This window comes from Tachypleus tridentatus, chromosome 12, assembly GCF_004210375.1.
Source record: "Tachypleus tridentatus isolate NWPU-2018 chromosome 12, ASM421037v1, whole genome shotgun sequence".
NCBI lineage: Eukaryota > Metazoa > Arthropoda > Merostomata > Xiphosura > Limulidae > Tachypleus > Tachypleus tridentatus.
Genome location: NC_134836.1, coordinates 22125266 through 22150869, shown reverse-complemented (window position 1 = coordinate 22150869; position 25604 = coordinate 22125266). Strand labels below are relative to the sequence as shown.

Sequence of the window (25604 nt, the reverse complement as noted above, 5' to 3'; positions counted from 1 at the left end):
AGAACGCACGAATACATTTGGCATGCCTTTTACTGTTGCCTAGATACAGTTTGTGTCCCACAGTTTAACGTTTTATCGCTCAGTTCGTTGTTACCCGATGAAGACTTGAGAGAATTGTCCAAAGATCACAAATATTTTAATGTACAAAAGAGTTCGTTTAAATCTCTACGTAAGAACATCGTATTTTCGAATTACTTAATTTCAGTTAATGATTAAGATTTAGCTTCAACGACACTATTTTTAACTTCAGACAATGTCTTCACATCGATAGACATTTACTGGAGTGTTCACTCAGCTAAATTAGAACTCGATGGCGAACAAACTGGAAGAATCAGTTAAACTTGTAATGTTTTTATTTACTAACGATAGTCGAACGGTAACAAACGTCTTCCTCACTCCCGCCAGTGGGCTTAAAGGTTTTATAATGTTAAAATTCAGAGTTCGATTCTTGCTATACGTACAACTTTGTGTTCAACAACAAAAAGAAAGTGGAGGGGGAAGCAGAGAAAATAAATAAATCGAACAAGAAATATCAGAAAGTACAAATATATCAAATCATTTTTTATTTATTCAAACTGTTCACATATCAGTACGAATATTAACAGCATTGAAATTTATCATGTTCATACCGCATAGGAAAACAAAATTCGCACGATAGGTGTATAGTTTAAAGATTCAAAATGGCCGTGTATTTCGAGGGATTAGAATCAAAAAATGATTCAGAACGAAAGATAACAGTTTGAACCTGTTATCACTCTGAACGTTTACGTTAGAAAGTAATTTAGAAACAACAATACGTTTCCCGAACTTCAAACAATGTTTTGCAAGTTAATTTAAAAGGCTTAAAATGTTATAAACCAGAATGAATTTGGGTTTAAAAATTGACACTGGTCAATTATTATTATTGTTATTATTATATAAGTACATTTATTAGGTGAGTAATAAAAATATAGAATGATGAAAACAACAGCTGACACTTATTAATCATCAGGGGATCCATTCCCATCTGTGGACACAACAGCCCTATGCAACTTTGCTATAAGAAGTCCTACTGACTAATTTATCCTCTTGCAAAATCTCGTGACCTCCAGAAATATTTTTAGAGTAGGATGTAGACCCATCTGTTGCCTGGAAAACAAGTTATATATCTTTTGTTTAAATTATATCATTTTGAGGTAAAAGTCCACAAAGACAAAAATAATAACGATAACAACAACGGAAGCTATTTTGGAGGAGAAAAAAATGTTTTTAATTATGGAAATTATCATGTCTTATAGTTTGGTTATAAAGAAATTTAGAGGTTCACATTACCTTAGTTATTTTACAAAACTGTGCGAGTGATATTTTAGAAGCTTTAAATAAAACGTGTCAATAGAACGAATCCACCTTTTGTCAGCATTAAATATAATATGTTCTAGTTACGTGTGAAGTGGGTAAACTAATGTAAACGGATACAGAACATACGAGATGCAGCTAAGCCTAATTTAACAGTTCGTTGTTTTTTTTTCTACCGTAAAGTATACGCAGTCAAATAGTTTTTTTCAACCACTGAAACACTAAACATTACGCTTTCTTTCAGACTTGAACTCCATTAACTCTTTAAAGTTCTCAAACTGTTAAAAATGTTTAAGTTTAATTTTCAAAACGGACTAAAAACGTCAGTGACGACGCGGCATCTCACCTTGTCTCGCTACTCATGACGTATTTGATGGCAGGAGGACTAAAACCGTTAAATTCAGTAAACATGGAGATAGTGTAGGCTCCCATGTTGTCAAAATATATCCAGTCTCCTTCCTGAACCTCCGCTAGATGGAGCTGATCATCAATGAAATCCATGGAATCACACGTTGGCCCCCATAGTTTGGTCAGTTTCAACGTTCTGTTTGAATTCTGCGAAATGTTAATACGGCTACTATTATCAAATAATTTCATTTCAACAAACTTACTGAATTTATGTCAGGACTGCAATATACAGAACCTACTCAATATGGAACTTCAAATATCAACAACCAGAACCAGTTTTGTTATCCAAAGAGAAATAAAACCAAGTCTTGATTATACCAAGCCAGTAGAGCATAACAAAGCTAGAGAGAACAGTGGCGTATAATAGCAGAAAAGAGAGAGATAACAGTGATACGAGGCAGATATATAAGTATAGAATAAATTGATAATTAATACGTGGTTTTCGACCTACAACTCGTTGTTGTATTCGTTAAATCGATGTCTATTGAAGGGTGCTTTCAAAGCTGGCTTCACAGAACAATTATTTTAGCTAGCACACTTTTCATAAATTCACTTATAAGCACCACCAATAAAACTAATCCACACTCAATGGATGCATGAGATAGTCGAACATAAACATACTACTACGGACAGATATATCCCAATTAAATTAACCACAATTAATTAACTAAAACACGTGTCATGGTAATTTAAATACCACACAAGATACTCGTGTGACACTTATAGAAGATTCTCTGTTAAATCAAGTTCTTTTGTGAATAATAAACGTTAACATCAATAGTTCATTTTTAAACTACAAGACGGCCCTATTAAAAATTATTAGCAATTTTGTAGTTCATTATTACGTTAAACATTACGTAACTATAATATATGCGATTTATTTTCACTCTATCATAACTGATAGTGTACCTGCCTGTAATGGCCACACCTTGATGTCCTGGTAGGGATAAACTCGGCCAGAAAAAGTCCCGAAAAGTCCATCCGTGATGTAGACGTCTCTATGAATTTGGTTATCATCCGCTTTATCTAGAGCAATATTCAAAAGATGATGCAGAGAATTAAAGTGTAGTCATTCAAAAAGCACAGTGTGTCCAGTTAATAAGGTCGCTCCCTCTGGTGTTACTTTCTAAACTACGATAACCAGGATCAGTTAATTAAACTGTGGCCATAAAGTATTAAATGATGTCACGGTTACAAAGCGGAAATTAATTGTTGCTTAAAATAAGTCAGTGATTTCAGGACAACAGTTTGTTCACAATACACCTATAATGTTGATTCCGGCAACAGTTTGTTCGTGACACATTTGTTACGTAAGTTCAACAACAGTTTGTTCACTAAAGAAATACGTAATGCTTACCCGACTTGTTTTCCTTTCGTTCCTCTTTGACCATTATCACTTTGGTGTACAGGTTAAACGCAGCTGCGACCAGAAACTGTCCTGGCTCAGCGATCACTCGGACCCCAGAGGAAGGTGGGAAGTACTGGGCAAGAGCATCTCTGATCGCTTTCGCCAACTTTGAAAACAAAGTTTGTCATCATTCTGAGCCACAAGCTATAAAAGTTCACTGTCGTCCAACTTACACAAGTATTTCTTTTAGAACAAAGCCACACTGGACCATTTACTGTAGGGGAATTGAACCACGGATTTTAACATTATAAATCTCTAGACTTACAGTTGTTCCACGCGGTAGATAATATAATTTAACATTTTATTTTTTCTTTACATCAGTACGCAAGACCAGCGGATCAGAATTTTGTATCGTAATTATAATATATTAATTTAAATTATGTTTAAAATAGCTACCTACTGAGAAATATTAACAATACGTTTGTGTGTTTATGATACTTATTGATGTAACAAATAAAAATTGTTTGATATATTGGTGATGGAGATGGCTACATTCGATATTCGAGATAAGATACAAGAAAATTATACTTTGTTTATCAAATATTAAAGTTATTACAACATTAAACGTACTCCGCCAACATTTTCGAATTAACCAGATCTGAATAACTATCATACATATACAATAAACACGATATTTCCATGAATATTTCTATCTTTTTTACTTATTATTTTTAATAGTTCTCTCCATGTTTCTTTGATATCTCTTTCAAACTTACAACTTTTACATTTTTATGTCAAGAGTGGCACAACGGTCTGTGGACTTGCTCCGCTACAAACCGGGTTTCGATACCCGTGGTGAACAAAGTATAGATAGTCCATTGTGTAGCTTTGTGTTTTACTTCAAAACAAACAACTTGTATGCGTTATGTTTAATCACTAGATAGCGTAACCATACAAACGCCATTAAATCATATTTGTTCTAAACTATAAATAAAACGTTGTGATGTTTTTACAACAAACTTAGCACACACACAAACTGTTAGTTTAATATACCCGACTAAAGTGGCTCCTAATTTTGCTATAACAATAAAAACCAAGTAATGTATTGTTAAATACTTCACATCATTAAAAATATCCTTGGTTACAGTTGATCCAGGATAACCTCCCCCGATATCTAACAAACTCATCTTCACTCCAATTCTCGAAGCTTCGGTGAAGACTCGACTTGCCGCTTCAATTGCATGTGTAAAGCACCTGGGATCCGCGCATGCGTAACCAACGTGAAATCTGGAAGCAGAAAAAAACAAAAAACATACGCACACCAGTTCTTACTGTAGCATTTCACTTCTGTACAGAAGCAATTGGTATAACCAGATGTAATCTCTTCGTTTAGACTATATCAAGTATATGTACAGGGATCTCTTAGGTAACGTCAGAAAAGATAATTCGTTCAGCGCCACCATATTCAACATCAAACGTGTCTATCTAGCAATCAATATTAATAAGAAATAAGTTTTACATCTTGTATAAACATCGCCATCTACCGAAGAACAATGAAACTCTAGACGTAATCAGTTTCTGTATAAATACATTTTTTTAAATTTATAAATAATATATTATATATATATATATATATAAATATTTTTACGCATATCGCCGAGATCACTCAGCCTGTCAGGTAACTCAAATGTTTACTCTTTTATCCAAGACGAATTTACGCACTTGACTTTTAATATGGCGGTGTAAACTATAAACCACGTGACTTCTTGACGTCATTAGAGAACAGTTTTTAACGTCGTCGGGCCAGTTTTTGTTTGAATTTCGTGCAAAGCCGTCCCTAACTTAGCAGTGCAAGACTAAAGGGGAAGGCAGCTAGTCTGCCAACTCTTAAGCTACTCTTTTACCAACGAAAAGTGGGATTGACCATCACGTTATAACGCCCATACGGCTCAAAGGGCGAGCATGTTTGGTGCGACGAGGATTCGAACCAGCGACCCTCAGATTACGAGTTGAACGCCTTAAGCCACCTTGCCATGTAGGGCTCGTCGGACTAGATTACTTTTGTCATGTAAAGCATAAAACAATATAAAATTGTTATGAATAGTAGCGACTTCAGTGCCAAACTTACGTACCATTTCAAAAACAAGCCAAGTTATTATTAAAAAGGTATTGTAAGAAGTAGGTACGACTAACTTGTTTATTTATTTCTAATAATCTACAATTTTATCTACCAAACAGTGATGAATTTCCTTGTAATATTTCACGTGCTTAAAGATAAGAGTATCATCCAAATATACACTATCATCCATAGATGCTACCATTCTATAAAATAAAAAAGTTGTTAAATATTGAGAACTATTTCTGTCAAGAGTAAACTATTCGTGTAAAGTCTATGTAGTGTCTCAAAGTTTCAAATGTTGACATTAACATACTGTGATATTACATACAGGCAAAACTCAAACAATGACAAATACGTTGGCATACAAAATATCCGCTAGAGGACGATTTATGCGTCTTGCATATGTAAAAACAATAGCAACACTATTTTTAGTTTTTTTTGGACAGAACCCCCACAGTAAAATGTTATTACAGAATTATATAGTGCAGTGTTGAATTATTATGGATAATAAACAACAATAGAAGTCGTTGGAAACTGATAAACATTTAACCAGACTGGTTGTAGATGTATATTAGAATGATAGACTTCCAATACCAGTTCAATTTTTTGTTAGGAAGATGGCGCTTAATTATAGAAACAAATACAGCATATATAAAAATCCAAAACTATATGGAATACTACAAATAATGACCTTGGAGAGGGAGTCGCAGGCAAGATGTTGAATCCATACTCAAAATATTTCGTGCAATAAAACCAAGAGATAAAAAATGCACAATTCAATATTACACTTTGGTTTCTGGTCAGAGCAAACATTAACTGTTGGCAATTTTATCAGCTTCAAAAATGGCATCTTGCACATGTTGGACAAACAGTTTTATCAGTCGTGTCTCATTTTATCTCAAGGATGGAAAAACACTTGAGTACAACAGTGGCAGTCACATCAAGACAACGTCAACACATTGGACATCAAAAAGTTTCGTCAGTCGTGTCTCAAATCATGTCAAGGATGGAAACAGTTGAGGACAACAATGGTGGCCACATCAAGGCATCCTCAACGCGTTGAACATCAGAAACTTTCGTCAGTTGTATTTCAATCATGTCAAGAACGTAAATAATCGAGGACAACAACGGTTGCCACAAATACCACTTAACAGTCATCCTATTATGTATATTATAATCAACAGCGTCCCTTACGACAAATTATTTTCACCGCGTACATTTTTCTAACCACCCAATTATTGTTTGTGTGATGTTTTGCACCTTACCGATGACCACATTTGTTGATAGAAGGCCCAGAATAGGTCAATTAACTTCGCTGGCCAAGCTTGTTAAGGCATGCGACTCGTAACCTGAGGGTCGCGGGTTCGCATCCCCGTCGCGCCAAACATGCTCGCCCTTTCAGCCATGGGGGCGTTATTTTGTGACGGTTAATACCACTATTCGTTGGTAAAAGAATAACCCAAGAGTTGGCGGTGGGTGGTGATGACTAGCTGCCTTCCCTCTAGTCTTACACTGCTAAATTAGGGTCGGTTAGCACAGATAGCCCTCGAGTGGCTTTGTGCGAAATTCAAAAACAAACAAAAAACAAATTAACTTCGCACTAACCTTGTATGCAAAACGTTTCTGAATTATGATCTTAGAATATTTAATAGCATCTAAAAAGTATACATATTTTTATTATGATATTTGCCGGAAATATTGAAGTTTTTTCTTGTATATTAATATTATTCGTGAGTGACAAATAAAGAATATTGAACTTACGATACTCCCTCTACAGTCAACTTAAGGTCACGTGCCTTCCGCACCAGATGACAAGCTTCCTCGACACTACAACCAAACTTGTTACCAAGTGGCGCGTAGAAATTAGTTTCACGAACTGGCCGGATCCTCACAACAAGCCTAGAAGACAAATCAAGTGATATATATACTTTTGAAAACAGGTTTTAAAAAATATATAAAAGTAACCCATTGACTGCAGATTCTCTGTCTAGGGCATGATCTGCCAAATTCAAGTGTGCTGTTACAATATCCGGGTTGCACAGATCACACGCGTTTTAAAAGCAGCAACAGTCAAAGGGTGCTAGCCGCCCCTAATCCAGCAATGAAAGAACAGAGGAAAGGCAGCTAGTCATCACCACCCACCGCCAACTCTTGGGCTACTCTTTTACCAACGAATAATAGCATTGACCGTCATATTATAAATCCCACACGGCTGAAACGGGCGGATATGTTTGGTGGAACAGGGATTCGGACCCGCGACCCTCAACTCGTGAATCGAGCGCCCTAACTAGGCCCCGCCGAGAGTAGTGATTACAAGAGTGCGTTTTTAACAAATGAAAGTTTTGAGTATTACTTCAATCTGAGGGGGATATTTCTCCAGTGTTGAAAAAGAAAAGGTGTGCGTGTCTATCCTGTGGTTAGGTAAGGATTTTGAAAGAGGTACAACTCCATTTTGTAAAACACTAACACTCCAACAAAAATAGTTAACATCTCTAATCTTCAAAAGGCAGATCGTGTTATTTCGGAACATTCTTCCAGAATTTAATTCGTGTCTACCGCGACCCATGTACAGGTCTTCTCCATCGGGTAACTGATATAGTTTAATTGCGAATTAATAATGCACTTAAATATTTTCAATGAAAACACACAAATAGTAACTGAAAATATAAAGTTAGTAACCAATATTATTCCCAAACATGCTCGCCCTTTCAGCTATTATAATGTGACGGTCAATCCCACTACTCGTTGGTAAAAGAGTAGCCGAAGAGTTGGCGGTGGGTGATGATGACTAGCTGCCTTCTCTTTAGTCTTATACTGCTAAATTAGGGGCGGCTAGCGCAGATAGCCCTTGACTAGCTTTGCGCGAAATTCAAAAACAAAAACAACCCCTACGAGTTGAGATTGCAGATGAAAGCGACACCTATACGCTAATTAATAAAATAAGTTAACGACTCCAACGTTTTAAAATATAAGAATTTATTTTAAAAGTTAGAAACTAAAATATTTTACACTATCATTTTCAGGAAACAAGAAAGCCACAAACAATTTTATTTAAATAGTGACGTAATAAAGTAGTTCCATTCACAAAACCGTGACGTCAGGATCTAAATAATTTTGTTTTTACCAGTTCCTAATTATTGTGTTACATTTAATACGCTTCATAATTTTCCTAACTCAACTCTGTATATTATTCCAATCAATAATACGTGAAGGGTTCAGCACGTGTTCTGTCAAGGCCATATTACTAGTTTGTAATTATCAATGATATATTAATATTATTTAGTCCAGTGACTGATTTTAAGTTGTGTGAACCCTACATTCCACATTATTTTACATAAAATAAAATAATCAATAGGCCCTGGGAGGTAAGCCCCCTCTAACCTCTACCTAAGTACGCCACTGCTTCAGTCCTGACTTCCAAATATGTCTCTCCAACATAAGTTAAAACAGTACTAAAATAAATTTCACTTTTATAGTTTACTCTTAAGTTTATCTTTAATTATATTAACTGAGAAGTAAAGGTTCGTTAACAAACTATACAAGTTTCATCTACGGGTCTATGTTGAAGAAATTTGTAGTAGGTAGAGTTATCCAATAAGATGTATTTTCGAAAATATAGAAACTTAGATCATTTAGAAACTTCTATAACAGTTCGCGTGCAAAACCAACAAGAAACGGAATCAAAATATTCAAAGTTGAAAATAATGCCAACAGAGTGACCAGACCTAAAACAAAGAATTGTGACGTTAGTCCTAGTTACATAACTTGGTTCCGAGGGGTTCTTTACTTGGAGTCTGGGCTTAGTCCTATTTACATAACTTGCTTCCGAGGGGTTCTTTACTGGATGTAGTCCTAGTTACATAACTTGGTTCCGAAGGGTTCTTTACTGGGTGTCTGGGTTTAGTCCTAGTTACATAACTTGGTTCCGAAGGGTTCTTTACTGGGTGTATGGGTTTAGTCCTAGTTACATAATTTAGTTCCGAAGGGTTCTTTACTGGATGTCTGGGTAATCAAGAATAAATCATAGTTCATTTTTATGTCTATTTTGCAGCGATTGGTTGATTTATTGGCATACGTAGCTTGGCCAATCAGCAGAAGGTAACATAAGTACATACTATTTTTAACTGGATCAATGAAACACGTTTATATAATTAATAACTTAATCTAAGCGTCACAATATCCCTCCCCCTTTTATTCACTATTATATAAAACTAATGACAAGTAACTGTACAAGCATAAAGATACGCATTCCTGCCTTTTGGTGCTGTGAATTGACAATGTTTTTGTCTTTATTTAAGCTTAAAATAAAGAAACTGATTTATCCTGACATGTTTTTCACTAATAATGGTCGTATTAAGGCTATGGTTTTATCATGCAAGTGATATACTTTATTATCAATGCTAAGGCTTAACTTCCCTCAGGACCACACTCCAAATCTCTAGAAATTAATGATAACAATTAAACGGAAGTTGTAACTGCACATTTTTGGTTAGTAATGGGCATGTTAAGATTATGGTGCTTAAAAATATCAATTACCTTACACAAAGTTACATTCCATTCACCACTGAAGCTTACCTGGCTTCCGGATCACACTCACTAATCTTCAGTAATTCGTGGTAACAATCAAACGTCACCAGGTGGACGCCGACCGACGCGGCGTGTCTTATGTGCGAACGGAACTTGACGGGATTTGCATAAATTATCTTGGACGGATCAATTTCTAAGTCCATAAGTTGGTCAATTTCTCCCTTTTGACACATGAACAATGAAAGTTTAGATATAAAAATGTCTAATAAACAGAAACAATGACAATTTACCATACATCTGAAAGCGTATTTTCAGATTTTACTTTCGCGAAAATTTCTCCAGCACTTTGATCAGTTGATCATTTCACTAGCATAAGCAAGTTATCTTAAGATAACAAAATCAATGTTCAAAAACATATATAAATAGAAGTAGTTCCACTAGAAACGACTAGAAGACACTAACAATTTTATAAAGGAACCGAAGCACCTATAATACTACGTACTCAAATTTTTACTTTTTCTTGTTCCTGAGCAGAAAATGTTATTTCCCAATTGCTCATGCCTAAAGTAATGGAAAAACCAATTTTTTCTCTTCAAACTTTGCTTTTGTGACTTCGATAATGAAATTTTCAAGTTTACCCATTTTCCAGAACATTCCAGGTAGATTCAGTGCTGAGTAGCTGATACAGAATTTTCAAGAACCTTTTAGAATTTTCGAGAACTTTCCATAGTAATATATATATACAGGGGCTCACCACTTCAGTTTAGTTCTAGTTACGCAAGTGAACACATAGACCTATTTGATTTTATCAGATATAGCATCAAGAAGCTGCAAGCATTCTCCAGACGCATTCTGCTATGTATGTGGCCAATTTATCAAGTCAAGAGCGAAAAAGTACTTTGTGACAGTATTTGATAAAATGTGTGAAGCCTACAAGCATATTTCGACATTCCTGGGCACCTCATTTTACCTGCGAGCACTGCAGAAGAACTCTAAAATGTAAGACGGACAATTTTTACTTGCTTGAATAGTAAGATTTTATATTATTTAAATTTTAAAAGATCTAAACTTTGTATATCTTTCAATTTATTTTTCTTAAATTTCCAATAGTATATAAAAATATCACGTAAAATATTTTGCATGAACCTCTTACAAATTAGTTGTAGATGAAATAAATTTATTCTTTATAATAATTTTATTTTGCTCTTTTGCAGGATGGTACAGAGGGGAAAGGAGCGCAGTGACGTTCGCTATTCCAAGAATTTGGTGTGAACCCACTGACCACTCGAGCAATTGCTACTGCTGCATGGTGGACTCTTCCAAACGCCTCGCTGGCAGGAATGCATTTGCTATCACGTATCAGAAGAGGAGGTAGACGTTGAATATCCAGATTACAATTCCAGAGGTGCAGCTGGTGAGAGAAACCCATACTTCCCCAATCAAAGAGACCCCAATAATTTGACCAGAGATCTTGGTCTAACAAAGTCGAATGCCGAGCTTTTGACATCTAGGCTCAAGGAGTGGTATTTGTTAGATGAAAGTATGCAAGTAACAAGTCAGAGGAGCGTCACCGACATTTTTCAAGCTTCTTCACTCGTCAAGAAGGGCTCTGCTTCTGGCACAATGCTTCCGGTCTGTGCGACGCAACTGAAATTGCCTGTAACACGAACGAGTGGCACCTCTTCATTGATAGCTCATCCAGAAGCCTCAAAGCTGTGCTGCTCCATCCGTCTCTTCCCCTAGTTCATTCGGTGCAACTCAAAGAGGAATACAACAGCATCAAGACCTTGCTAAAAGCCTTGACGTATGATGAGTATAACTGGGACGTTATCGAAGATTTCAAAATGGATGGATCTCCAAGGAGGCTTCACCAAGTTTCTCTGTTATCTTTTCCTTTAGGACAGCAGCGACACCGCAGCACACGACAACAGGAAGTGCTGGCCACAACAGACCGAGTTCTCTGTGGAAAGGTGCAATGTCAAGTGTGAGCCATTAGTGGTCCTTCAGAAGGTGTTGTTCCCACCACTGCACATAAAATTGGGTCTTATGAAACAATTTGTCACAGCTCTTGATAAAGAGTCTGCAGCCTTCAAGTACCTTCGAGACTTCTTCCCTAAGCTGTCTGAGGCAAGGATCAAAGCTGATGTCTTCGTTGGACCACAAATTAAAAAGCTCCTGGAGTGCACAGAATTTCCGAAGAAACTCAGTAGGAAGGAAAAAAAGCTTAGGACAGCTTTGTTGCAGTAGTTCAGGGCTTCTTGGGCAATTACAAGGCCGAAAATTATATGAAAGTGGTTGAGACTCTGGTGAGAACTACGGCAAAATGGGCTGCAGGATGTCCCTGAAAGTCTATATCCTTGATGCTCATCTTGATAAATTCAAGGAGAACATGGAAACATACTCAGAGGAACAGGGCAAGCGCTTCCACCAAAATATACTAGACTTTGAACGTCGCTACCAAGGAGCGTATAACGAAAACATGATGGGAAACTATATTTGGGGGCTAATACATGAAAGTGATTTACATTATAGTCGAAAACCTACTCACTTCTAAACATTTTTGTATAACTTTAGTATAAATACATGTAAATCTTGATTCATATGTTGTTTTATGCAGACCTTATGTAAATGAAAATGTGCAAATTGCCCGTTTTTGCATAGAAAATAGGTTAATTTCTAAATTTCATTATCCAGGTCACAAAAGCAAAGTTTGAAGGAAATAATGGCCATTTTCTGTACTTTTACAACATAAGCAATTAAGAAATAACACATACTATCCAGGAACAAAATTTGTGTTTCATGGTGTAATTAACACAACATTAACTGTAAAAGAACGTGTATTGCATTTCCTCTTTCATTATAATTGTAAACAACGCTGTTGTTTAGCTCTTCACTAAATGTTGTGTATCGATTTTTTTCGCCAAAGCTGATTCTCCATAATTTTTTTTTATAAAAATTTAACTCTACCAAAATAGCTTTGTTGTCCAGTTGGTTCTCACGAAAATTGGTTTAAAATTAAATTAAAACAAGTCTCTTACTGAAATGGTTTTATCCTCAAGCTAGCTTTGGTTAAATCGATTGTTTGTTAGTTGTTTGTAATTAAGCACAAAACTATACCATGAGTATCGAAATCCAGTTTCAAACGTTGCAAGTCCGCAGATTTACCGTTCTTCCGCCAAGGGGCTTTAAATACAGCATTCACCTCTCGCACTGACTGCGACGAAACTTTTTACTTACTATACAACAGTTCCGTAGAACTGAGAATCCCAGTTATTTTGAAAGTTCATTTTATTAACGGTTTAACGCTAATTTTAGTGTCTTAAAATCAAACATTTACTAAAAATAGTGGGTTGCTTTTTACTGTGCATATCAAGTAGTAAAGTGTTGTATACTACAGATCTAAACACACATTTAGAAATACTTGTGTACTATGACATCTACATCCTAGTAGCATGTATAAAGACATCACTTACTGTCACATGACGTTAAGTCTAAATAAACACATTTGTTGACAGTAGAGTTTTGCCATTAACAGATAGAATTGTCGTTAAACCTAAATTTAATATAAGCTGTAAAACGATCCTAGTGTTTTATGTATGTATGCGTGTGTATGTACAGTATAGATTTTATCACATGAAATTTCGACATTTGGTCAGCTGACCTTGCTAGCACAATCAAATCCTGTTCCCATCTCTGCCAAAAACCGTCGAACGATATCAGCATCGCAAACCTTCATGGCTGGAAAACAAAAGGTGGATTAAAGGTTTCTTAAGTTTTTAAAGTAAAACTGATATCAATAATTTAAACCATTAATTGACACAAAAAAATCGCTTATATTTAACGAACTATTGGATCGACTGTTACAAAACCTGGAGATAGTTTGAATCAGTATGGATGTGGATATAAATCCCACAACCTAAAGCCTACCGTAGACCTGGCATGACCAAGCGCGTAAGGCGTGCGACTTGTAATCCGAGGGTCGCGAGTTCGCGCCCACGTCGCGCTAAACATGCTCGTCCTCCCAGCCGTGGGGGCGTTATAATGTTACGGTCAATCCCACTATTCGTTGGTACAAGAGTAGCCCAAGAGTTGGCAGTGGGTGGTGATGACTAGCTGCCTTCCCTCTATCTAGTCTTACACTACTAAATTAGGGACAGCTCGGTCCAGCGGGCTAACAACCTACTCACTTAAATACCTGTTGAAGAATCCGCAAGCGATTGCGGCCCTATATTCCTTGATGGAATCTAATGGTGATAACTAACTAAAACCTACCGCGATAGCCAAATCAACAGTTTGGCAAGTTTCACAGATATTGGTGGCGCATTTTGTTAGAGGAAGGAAGAGTCTTCCAGCACAATGGTTCCCAATAAGTGGTTTAAAGGGAAGTTTCAGTTGATCCTTGAGACAGTTTATAAACAAATGTAAGTTTTATAATATAGTTTCTGATGGGGTTAGTAAACTGTTATTGAAATATTCAGATTGAAACTAGCTGAAACGAATGAAAAAAATGTGATAACCACTGATCCAGTATGTCCAGGTAGACCAGTTACATAGGTGACGTTATTGCTTTGGTTTACATTCATCATGTGATTATGAAATTATCATGTCACCTTAATTACACGCCTCTGCTTTCGGTAATGATAGATTTGTTTCTGTATCTTACCCAAAACTACTCAAAGGTTATTTGCATTAGCTGTCCGATAATTTATCAGCAATAGACTAGGAAGGCAGCTAATCAATACTACACACCTTAAATCAGGGGTGTGCAACAGGCGGCCCGCGGGCCACAACCCGGCCCGCCAAGCCATTTAGTGTGGCCCTAGTTGTTGTAATCTAACCATGTGGCCTGATCTGTAATCCAACGCAAATGGAATATTTTTAAAAGCATCGATCCTACGGGATTCCCAGGCTTCGACTCGACAAACTTCTAAAATTATCTTTGCTAGAGAGGAGCAGGCCGAATTCGATTGGTCGGCCTCCTTAGGGCATGAACAGGTGACGTGCACTAGCACTATTGTCTACGACTCAACGTCATGTCCTGAACCTCGCCTTCGCCCGCAGGCGACAATTTTCCCTAACCTCTGCTGTCCATCATTCATTATTGGTGAAAATTTTATTACCTTTTACAGTTACTACAAGAGATTGAAGGTAAATTGATCATTATTTAGCATATTGTTGTGACTTTACTGAATTTATTAAAATTTTTGCTTTCAGATGCATCTGATTCTATGTACAGTGTGACCTCGTTATTCGCGGGGGCTACGTTCTTTACCCTCCCGCGAATAGCGAAAAACCGCGAATATTGGACGCAGTTTTAAAACGTATATGTATGCGATTATATACTATATGAAATGCTTCCCAAACACTAATGATACTTATACTCATTGATGCAGTAATAATGTAGCAATATTGCATACTGTTATGTATTTCACTAACTTGTACCGTGCGTTACCGGGCTGTGCTTTGCCGTTTGCGTTGTTGGGGAAGCTGAGGCAGTCAGCCAATAGCAGTCCAATCTTGTTTGGTGAAGACGACAACTGATAAAAACGGCTTGATTGAGTAAATACAACAGAAATCTCCTCGAAAAGCCCTTTCAGTCTCTGTGACTACACAAAACGCAGTTCGCGCATAACCCGCGAATATGCGGGGCCGCGAATGGCGAACCGCGAATAGGCGAGGTCACACTGTATTTTGCTATTCTCAATTAATTTAAGTACCGGAAGGCTATGATCGGATGCCAATTTAGAAACATGTGTTTCTGTCCATAAGAGGTTCTATGTGTAAATAAATTCTATGTTTTTTTTCTACTTTGCTATTTTCGTGAGAATAATTTTGTTTTGATTTCAGGGCTAGTAAAATGTCAGCAGTTAAGAAACGAAAAATTGATGATGAGGGAAGGTTATTCAACAGTGAATGGTGCACAAAATATCTTGTTGTCACACATAATCAAGGTGTTGTCTGCCTCGTCTGTCAAACTACAATTGCAGTCATGAAAGAGTACAATATTAAGCGACATTACGCAACTAAGCACTCCTCCCAGTTTGATGAAATTGTTGGTCAGGCACGAAAGGACAAAATTGAACATTTAAAACATCCATTGAAAAGCAACAAGGTGTTTTACCACTTTCAAGAAAAATTCAGAACTGGTGACAAAACTGAGTTTTAAGCTTTGTGAATGTATGACAGAAAAGGGAAAGCCTTTCAGTGATGGAGAATTTATTAAAAATTGTTTAACAATATTCACAGAATATGCATGTCCAGAGAACAAATATTTGGTGGAGCAAACTAGCCTTTCCCGCTTTACTGTCTCACGCAGGACAAAAGATCTTTCAGAGGACATCAAAGAAACTTTGAAAGAGAGATTGAATTCGTGTGAAGCTTTCAGTCTGGCTTTGGATGAAAGCACTGATATCAATGACACATCCCAACTTGTCATTTTCATCAGAGCTGTTACTGCAGGCTTTGATGTTTTCGAAGAGTTTTAGATATGGCAAGCCTTTCCTCCACAACCACAGGACAGGATATTTGTGAACAAGTGCTTAAGGTTGTAGAAAAGTTTGAACTGAATCCTTATAAATTATGTGATGTTACAACAGATGGTGCTCCTTCCATGACAGGTAGGACAAATGGATTCACCAAGAAATTTCTAACTGCAATTGGAGCACAAGACGTAGTTGTAAGCCATTGCATTATTCACCAAGAGAGCTTGTGCACCAAAGTTCTGGATTTTGCAGAAGTCATGAAAAATGTCGTCCAATGCGTAAATTATATTCGAACACGAGGATTAAATCATCGACAATTTAAAACTTTTTAGATGAGCTGGACAGTGAGTATTCAGATGTTTTGTACTTCTCTGCTGTACGTTGGCTTAGTAGAGCTGCTACTTTGAAGAGATTCTGGAATCTGCGAGAGGAGATTAAGTTCTTCATGGAGAGCAAACGTCAGAATGTGGACTTCTTGAGCAATGAGAACTGGCTGAATGACTTAGCATTCCTCACAGACATTACACAGCATCTGTCTGATTTAAACTTAAAACTACAAGGGAAAAGTCAACTTGTGAATAAGTTGTTTGAGCATATTTGTGCTTTTGAGAAGAAATTGGAACTTTTCCAGGTTCAGTTGAGAAGAGCCATATTGACCCATTTTACATGTCTTGCAACCAGGAAACTGGAATTTCCTAATCTGGATTGCACCAAATATGGAACCAGTGTACAAAAGCTGCGTGATGAGTTTGCAAACAGATTTCCAGATTTCAGACAAACTGAAATTAGATTGAAATTGTTCGCTCAACCTTTTGATTTGGCAGTGGAAGACAGTCCTGATGATTGCCAAATGGAACTCATTGAACTGCAGGCTGACATGGACACTAAAAGGAAATTCTCTGAAAACAGTTTGCTAGACTTTACAAACTCTGTGTATGTGAAAAGTTTCCCAATTTGTCCCGTCATGCACAAAGAATTGCCTCCCTTTTTGGTAGCACCTACTGCTGTGAGCAATTTTTCTCCAAAATGAAGCTCATCAAAACCAAATGTAGAAGTCAGCTGACTGATGAACATTTGACCAGTCAGTTAAGAGTGGCAACCACTTCTGTCAAAGCTGATATTGACAAGCTCTGCAAGGACTCTAAATTTCAAGTGTCGCACTAAAATGATCACTCATGCAAAAATATAAAATATTATTGCTTGCATTTTGAGAATTTTTTTTAATTTATTGTGCATGTACACGAATAAGCTTGTTTTTTAAGTGGCCCCGCTTGATTGATGAAGTTGGTTATATGGCCCACCGACGAAAAATGTTGCACACCCCTGCCTTAAATTGTTAAGTTACTTTTTCTTAAAAATAAATGGATTAACCAATACATTATAATGCCGTCGCAGCTGAAAGGAGGAGCATGTTCCGAAGGAGTATTCAAGCCTGAAATCTTCAGTGTGTAGTACTGACTGAAGCTTAGTGGTGAGTTGAAGAATCCGAGACCAGTACATGACGTAACCGACGCTGAATTTGTGTCGATAGTGGAAGATCAGTTTCACATTCCATTTAAAAGTGATCAAGCTTAGAATAAAGATGTATAAAGATACTTAAAGAATGAGTGAGAAAACTAATCCCCGCTTTTTACGAGTGAAATAACAACACTAGGAATATAAAAATAAGGGAGTGGGGGTGGTAAGACACAGATGAAGAAGGAATGGTGTCAGTGTGGTTAAAGAGACTAATGTGTACGCTTTCTTATAGCAAAGCCACATCGGGCTATCTGCTGAGCCCATCGAGGGAAATCGAACCCCTTATTTTAGCGTTGTAAATCCGAAGACATACCGCTCTACTAGCGAGGGGCAAAGAGACAAATGAAGTGTATATCTCAAACAGGAAAGATACAAGACCTATTACATTAGAAGGTTATGAAGGAATGTGTGAAGTGTCGCTACTCGATATGATGATGAGTGGAAATGTTTAAATATAAAAGTAAATGATATTTCAAACAACACAAAATATAAAACAGGAAAGAAATCGTGCCTGTCACGTCATAACAAAAATAATTTTTAATACCCAAACTTATCTTTAATAAGACGTGTGTATAGTTCATCTGATTTTGAATTTTTACTTCCTGAATATTTTTGTCTTAATCTTGTCCTAATTTAATTCTTCCCGGAAAAGTTTTTCTTATTCATTGTTTTAATTGCCACGTATCTGTTCGTTGTTTGTTTTTAAGATTGTTCGAAGCTGTAATTTCTCTTCCCTCATATCTTGAAATTTAACTTCCACTGAGAACTACAAAGAACCTGAAGGTATCTGCTTTTAGATTAAAAGAGAAACTGAGAATCACAAATTAATAATAATTGTGGGAATAAACGAGTATCAATTAACTGGTAATTAATTAATGTTTAGCGTCAAGTCTATGACAATAATTACTGGATCTTCGTAATCAAGCTATGAAACAAGTTTATTGCATGATAAACTGATGAGGTACCACTTCAAAATCGACACAAACTTGCCACACTCACCAAAGAATGGTTGAATATCTGGGAGTAAATGGCGCCACAGAGCAAGACGTGATGCTATTTCATTTAAGTCGGCAACAAAAAATGAATTGTCTAGATTCTGGAATGTATAAAATGATTTATAAAATTACAAACATAAAGAAGCTACTTATAAATATTGGTCACTAAAATTTAACTGAACAACATTTATCTTTTCTTGGTAAACTGTCAATTTTAAAACAAGTCTAACAGCTTTTTGTTTGGTGATAATCCTCTGAATTTATACTCGCACTTCCATGTTGTTAAACGTCACGTATTCTAATTTTCTCCATACAACGAAACATATTCCATTTACTTACAAGAATGTCGGCAGAAATGCGAACCATGATCGTTGAAACACATATAAAACTAAGACCTTCCTCACCGTTTATTGTAATTTCTTTTATCATGTTATGTGAAAAGAATCAAACCGAGACATCTTAGATCTGTGATAAAGTGTTTTATTTTCCCAGGTATGAAAGTTTGTCGGCGCTGAGTTCCGGGACCTTTTATATATTTTTTTTAAGGCACTACTACTACCGAAGACTGTTGGAGTTGGTTGTCATTTTTTTTTTTTTATGTTTACCCGTATGTTTCTCCTTTTTCAAGAACAGGACCACTTCACCCAACTTTAGTTGTTTTCGTTTGTGAGAGAGTGAGAGAATTTCACCCCTGCCTGTACGTAGCACAAACCCAGTGTTACATGTAATTCCTATCTACTGTAGAAATACCCAGACACTGGTTGAAAACTTCAACAGAAAACATATCCATTACAACAAATTTCAGCTGTTTACTTTGTGGTCCACTATCGGCACAGCGGTACAAGGTTTTCATACCCGTGGTGGGCAGAGCACAAGCAGCCCATTGTGTAATATTGTGCTTGACGTCAGACAAACAAATCCTACTTTATTTTTTGCAGTTTTGGGCTATTCAGATTTGATGATTGTATTTATGTAACCACGCTACGATGTGAAACGATTTTAAAACATTTATTAACACTGAAACCCTGACAAATATGGGTTTAAGCTCTCGTTTCAACCACAAAACAAACTAATGATTCAAAGTGTCATTGTAGTTAATAGGTAAAAACATGATTCCGTGTAAACACATTTCACAAAAGTTTACATCGACACTGACAGAACAATATCATATTTGTGTTTATACTAGTTTTGAACATGTAATGTGCCTTCTGCAGGTTGTTATGCTATTTCTGTACAGGTAAGCCAATTTTGACATGAAATAAACTGCGAGTCAAATAAGCTAATAAATAAAACTATAAATTATGTAAAGCGAAGAATCTACGAATGTTGGGAATCAACCAAGCTAACAGTGTTAACGATAGCATAAGACTTAGCTCTCTATGGTGTTAAAGATAACAGATATAACCTTAAATCTATATATTGTGAGTTTACACAAGCCCGTTTTGGAGTGTTTATACCCTATTAATGACTATATCATTTATATTGATTCAACGTCCACACGGCGGTAAACAATTAACGAAGCCTAACGGTTACTGGAGTTAAATGGAATTACAAATGTGAAAGCCCTAATCCTTAAGCCTGTGTTGAATGGAATTGTAAATGTGAAAGGTCAAATGCTTAAGCCTGTTTTGGAAGACACACTTAGGATGAAGAAAGGTTGTTTATATTATATATTAATTATGTTATTTGTTTGATTTCAACAACCACACTGTAGGATTTGTTTGTTTGTAGTTCAACACAAACCTGCACAACGGGCTATCTATGCTGAGTCCACCACCAGTATCGAAATTCGGTTTCTAGGATTGCAAGTTTATAGACATACCGCTGAGCCCTAAACCGTGGAAAACACTTGACTCAGCAAATTATGTTAGTGTTGAATGAAATTATAACCGTGAAAGAAAAGAATAAAAGAAAGTTATTTATTATGTTAATTGTAAAATGTTCAAAGTTCCTCGCAGAACGACCTTGTTTAATTTTTCTTTTTTAAGGTATGAATCAAAAATATTAATTCAGTAGAAACATCTCATGTTTATTCAACACTTACCTCATCTTGAGTGATTTTAGTGGCCAGTTCATTCATGCTCATGTCCAAATAAATTTCTTCCAAAGATGATTTGGTAGAATTAGGTTTAATATAAACTTCAGTCATCCTGGATCTAGAATTTAGTTAAGAATCTCGCAGGTCGTTAGGCCTACTGGTCACTATGTACCAGCAGAAACTAAATTACTGAAATCTGTTCCAATTGATTTAAAGTAATCCGGTGACGAAAACGCCAGTGATCTAAATTTGATATGAAGAAAGTTGATCTTTGACCAGAATCTTTCATCATGACTACGAGAGAACTGTATGAGTGATCTTTCTGTTCAGTACTTCCCTAAAACAAACACTAACAATTTAAGGCTTACTGATCTATACGAGATAAAACAAACTTTAGGCTTCACATTTTCAAACCTTCGAAAGCTGTCGTTTTTCTTAGTTGATGACGTACACCGAATTTAATAAAGAATTATTATTGTGTGAACGCCTTTTACAAGTTGGAGAAACACGACTATAGTTAATTATACTTTTGATAAGATATTGTATTTCTTATAACACGCATAAACGCTGTAATTACTCGAGATTATTAGAATTTTGTTCCTCTGTTATCCAGATTTAATACTGTATGAAGTTTTTTGGATGCGTTTGAGATTTCATGTAACAAATTCATCCCTGTTTCTGACCTATAATATTTATATATCCATGTACAGTTTGGAACAAGATTTACAGAGGAAGAAACCATTTTGTTTTAAAAACGTCGTTAATATTCATTAATCTTTCGATCCTACCTTGCTCAAAAGTGTGTGCGCGAAATAATGATATCGTTTCGTTGATAATTATATTATTGTTGATTTTATTTATATAACTAAAGTAATAGATTTTACGTATTGTATAACTTATAGGTGTTAAATGAAAGCAAAGGACCTAATTGAATACACTGTAGTACTTTTCTTAACTAACTTTGTTTTAAAATATTATAAACATTAGTTGCTCAAGAGCTGTATTTTTGACAAATATTTGCCGTTTATAAATGTGCAGATATGAATAACATTTCAAGTCAAATTAAAAATACTGTACGTTACTTAACATTTATTTGTTTAATCCTTACTTGACCTAAAAATGAAAGTTAAAGAAGGGAATTAAAAAAAATGAGTACAGTTTGAATATTTATAACATTAAACTATTATTTATCACAGTATAACTTACAAATAGCATTTTCAATAAACTAGTGTTCGAACTGTACTTAGTTTCTTTCAAAAGTATTTTTTTTATATTGATTGTACCGTTAACGACCGAAGAAACAGTTTCACACAGTAACTATTTAAATTTTTTCCAATGTTTATTCCACTGATTGACTAGAAATATGAATAGGGCCCGTCCTAGAGGCTCGGGTGCAAGAATTAATTGTGGTCTTCCCTTACTATCATGTATATGAAATTATGTATTCTTGCACGAGAGAAAAAGAGAAAATACACGCACAAAATATAATTATGCATAATACGTCTGCAACTCAGTTTTAGTAATGATTCATCGAGCTTTCAGGCATTAAAATATTGGAAGCAGGTGCAATTATAACACTGAAAAAGAAAATGTACTTATAAACTTCTAGTTCAAGTGAAATTATTTTTTTTACACTATCCCTGGCCCATTCTTCTGTGAGGGTTTCGAAATTGCAGTGCCTTTTTTCTTATCTTTCTTTCAACTGACAAAAAAGTGAATGAATTGACACAGCCTTGATTCATCATTCATCACAAGCACGAATTTGTTACTGTGCTGAAAAAGTTAACAAGTGAAATAAACTAAGCGGTGTCCTATTTGCATTCTAAAGACGGCTGGCATGGGTAATGAAAAACAGTTTTCAAACTGTCTGTCAACTGAAGATGAACTAAGAAGGTCGAAACGTTGTTCTGTTTTTAATTTCAATTAAAAGTTTTAATACCCATGCCAGCCGTCTGGAGAATACATTTTTGCTTAAAGGGAGTGTGTGATTTTTCTTATAGCAAAGCCACATTGGGCTGTCTGCTGAGCCCACCGAGGGGAATCGAAGCCCTGATTTTAGCGTTGTAAATCCGTAGATTTACCGCTGTACTGGCGGAGGACTCTCAAGAGAGAGTCCCATTTGTTTTGGATTTTGGACCCGCTTCAACCACGGTACCCCCCCTACGGGTCGGTCCTGAAAGCGAAAGATCAAGATTATTTAAATTGGCAGGCACGTGCTACCCCTTCCCCACTTAATGGCTCAGCAGTTAACTTAAGTTATTACACTAGAATTCAGAATTTTATCCCAGCTGTTAGCCTTGCACTCTAATTCGGACTTCTTAATTTCGCAGTATGTTAGTTGGCTTACCTGATAGCTTTCGAATATAATATATATCAGGCGAGAGAGGTAATTTGTTCTGATTGGAAAGCAAAGACAAAAAAATAGACTATAAAATAAAAAAGAACGGGTAATAAAGATGAAATTAATTACTTGTAGTGATTAATCATATTTAAGATTAAATACATCCAATTAAAGATAAAAACAAGACATATTTGGCTACTTACTTTATTTCTTAATTCCATCCTCCTTTTCTTTTGATTGAATAAATTTATTACATCTTCATAAAAACTATTGGTCTTTATTTCCAGGTCATTCGGGATTCTATTTGACAGGCCAGAAAAAACACTAGATTTTTCTAAATGGGATTTCAATAATGGATTATATTTCTTGCACAAATTTACTAATTCGACATAATTTCCGCGGTTAGCAGACTAGTGATTCATCATGACCTCTAAATACTGATTGTTGTTCACCAAAATTTCATTGATTAATCTTTGTAAAATGTCTTTATTCCTTTTCATCGTGCATTTGCACATTTATGTTGGATTTTTAGTTGGAATTCAATCCACGATTTTTCAAACCTAGCTAGGACTAGAGTTGAAAATATATGATTGGAAGAGTTTTCATGTCTTTCAATTGCTTTATGCGTATTATTTAAATAATCAAATCCACTTGAGTTCTGTGTCCCAAATTCACTGTTAAATAATAAACACAGCTAGCAGAACAGCTTTTGCAAGTTAGGACAAGCAGTTAACCAAGATGTCCTGTCATGTAAGTTGACATTGAATTTTCGAAGTACTGCTTTGTTCTTCTAGTCAGGCTTAGAACTGGCATCGTTCTACCATTTCTAATGATAATTTCTTTATCACTGAAACCCTTTGTTCCAAACTTATTCGCTTATAAACTTTCAATAATACAATTACAGTTTTTCCTATTATCTTTTGAATCCGTATTCAAATCCAAAGAGTGACACTTCACAAAAAATATATGCATACAAAAAAATAACAGCATTATTTATAACATTTCCAGAAGCACCTGCACATCACGTGACATTAGAGACGTAAAAAACAACCATGAGCGTGAGACACAGGTCATGAAAAAACAAAGCTTTCCAAATATCGCAAGAAAATTAACTATAAATTGATATATTTTTATGTTATATTTGATTTGTTTGTTGTTCATTTTAATTTATCAAATAGTAATTAGAAACGCTAATTTATTTATAAATTATTTATTTCACTTAAATTCTAGTGATTTAAACAATTTAATATGTAAACTATAAATTATCAATAAGTTCCAATTGGGTTCGATTCCACTCGGTGGACTCAGCAGATAGCCCAATGTGACTTTGCTATAAGAAAACATACACAGACACAAGTTCCAATTTTGCGTACATTTTGAAGTAAGATTAACTTGTAACTGCTTCCTTTATGCCATATAAAAGGTCAATATAACATTCAAGATATGTTGTTTTTTTTTAAATACGAGTATGAATTTGAAACTTTTTATTCCAAAAATTATTCATGTAAGGAGCATTTTATAGTTCAAAGCATACATATTATGTCACAAAAATGTTTTAATTAAACATAAACCATTTTCTAGTAGGAAAAAAGCTAAACTCAACTCAAAAATGAAAGCATTTTGTGAATTTTAGTCCAGATTTTTCCAAACAGTGCATCCCTCGCTGGAACAACAGTAAGTCTCTGGATTTACAATGCTAAAATCGGGGGTTAGATTCCCCTCGGTAGACGTAGCAGATATCCCGATGTGGCTTTGCTATAAGAAAAAACAACAACATACACATACACATTCCCAACAGTGCTTTCGCCCGTACGAGGTGATTACTGATTATGTAAAGTATATATATTGCAAGTTATAACATATATTTAGCTGATACTTAAATATTAATTATTTTTAAACATGAATTGATGAAGCAGTGTTTCCCTTGCTTCCAGGGACCGCAAGCCTTTGATATACACTTCATGGCCAAAAGTATGTGGACACCCCTTCTAATTAGTGGGTTCGGCTATTTCAGCCACACCCATTGCTAATATCTACATAAAATCAAGCATACATACAACCATGTAATCATTATAGACAAACATTGGCAGTAGAATGAGTCATACTGAAGTGTTCAGTGACTTTCAACGTGGCACTGTCATAGGATGTCATCCTTCCAACAAGTCAGTTCGTCAAATTTCTGTCCTGCAAGAGGTGCTTTGATCAACTGTAAGTGCTGTTATCGTGAAGTGGAAACATCTAGGAGCAACAACAGCTCAGCCATGAAGTGGTAGGCCACACAGGTTCTCAGAACGGCACTGTCGAGTGCTGAAGCTACCTGCCTGAATACATAGTGTCAACTGTAAAGTTTTGTGGAGGAGGAATATTTGCCTGGGGCTGTTTAGTTCCAGTGAAGGGAAATCTTAATGTTACAGCATGCAATGACATTCTAGAGAATTGTGTGCTTCTAACTCTGTGGCAACAGTTTTGGGAAGACCCTTTTTTGTTTCAGCA

General features: G+C 35.8%; 1 protein-coding gene across 6 annotated transcripts; it reads right to left on the bottom strand.

The window, feature by feature from the left end:
- Positions 1-540: 540 nt before the first annotated feature.
- LOC143235149 (ornithine decarboxylase-like) lies at positions 541-24023 on the bottom strand. 6 transcript variants are annotated; one of them, XM_076473022.1, is made up of 10 exons: positions 23315-24023; positions 18737-18833; positions 13399-13475; positions 9786-9958; positions 6972-7109; positions 4213-4378; positions 3101-3257; positions 2657-2769; positions 1682-1890; positions 541-1128 (listed from the first exon to the last, which is right to left on the bottom strand). In XM_076473022.1, the coding sequence occupies exons 1-10, from the start codon at positions 23330-23332 to the stop codon at positions 1056-1058; spliced, it is 1221 nt and encodes a 406-aa protein (XP_076329137.1). In that variant the 5' UTR covers positions 23333-24023; the 3' UTR covers positions 541-1055. The 6 variants fall into 6 exon arrangements, with proteins under 6 accessions (XP_076329137.1, XP_076329136.1, XP_076329135.1 ...); XM_076473021.1 differs by lacking the exon at positions 23315-24023 and adding an exon at positions 20777-20992 and having other exon boundaries at positions 2672-2769; XM_076473020.1 differs by lacking the exon at positions 23315-24023 and adding an exon at positions 20777-20988.
- Between the last annotated feature and the right edge of the window lie 1581 nt (positions 24024-25604).

What these genes read in the sequence shown, in the direction of transcription:
- LOC143235149 (XM_076473020.1), bottom strand. Translation starts at nt 20,881, where the DNA reads ATGACTGAAGTTTATATTAAACCTAATTCTACCAAATCATCTTTGGAA. An exon ending in CTAAAATCACTCAAGATGAG is followed by an intron (nt 18,834 to 20,776) that starts GTAAGTGTTGAA and finishes TATACATTCCAG; the next exon opens with AATCTAGACAATTCATTTTT. An exon ending in ACGAAAGGAAAACAAGTCGG is followed by an intron (nt 2,770 to 3,100) that starts GTAAGCATTACG and finishes ATATTGCTCTAG; the next exon opens with ATAAAGCGGATGATAACCAA.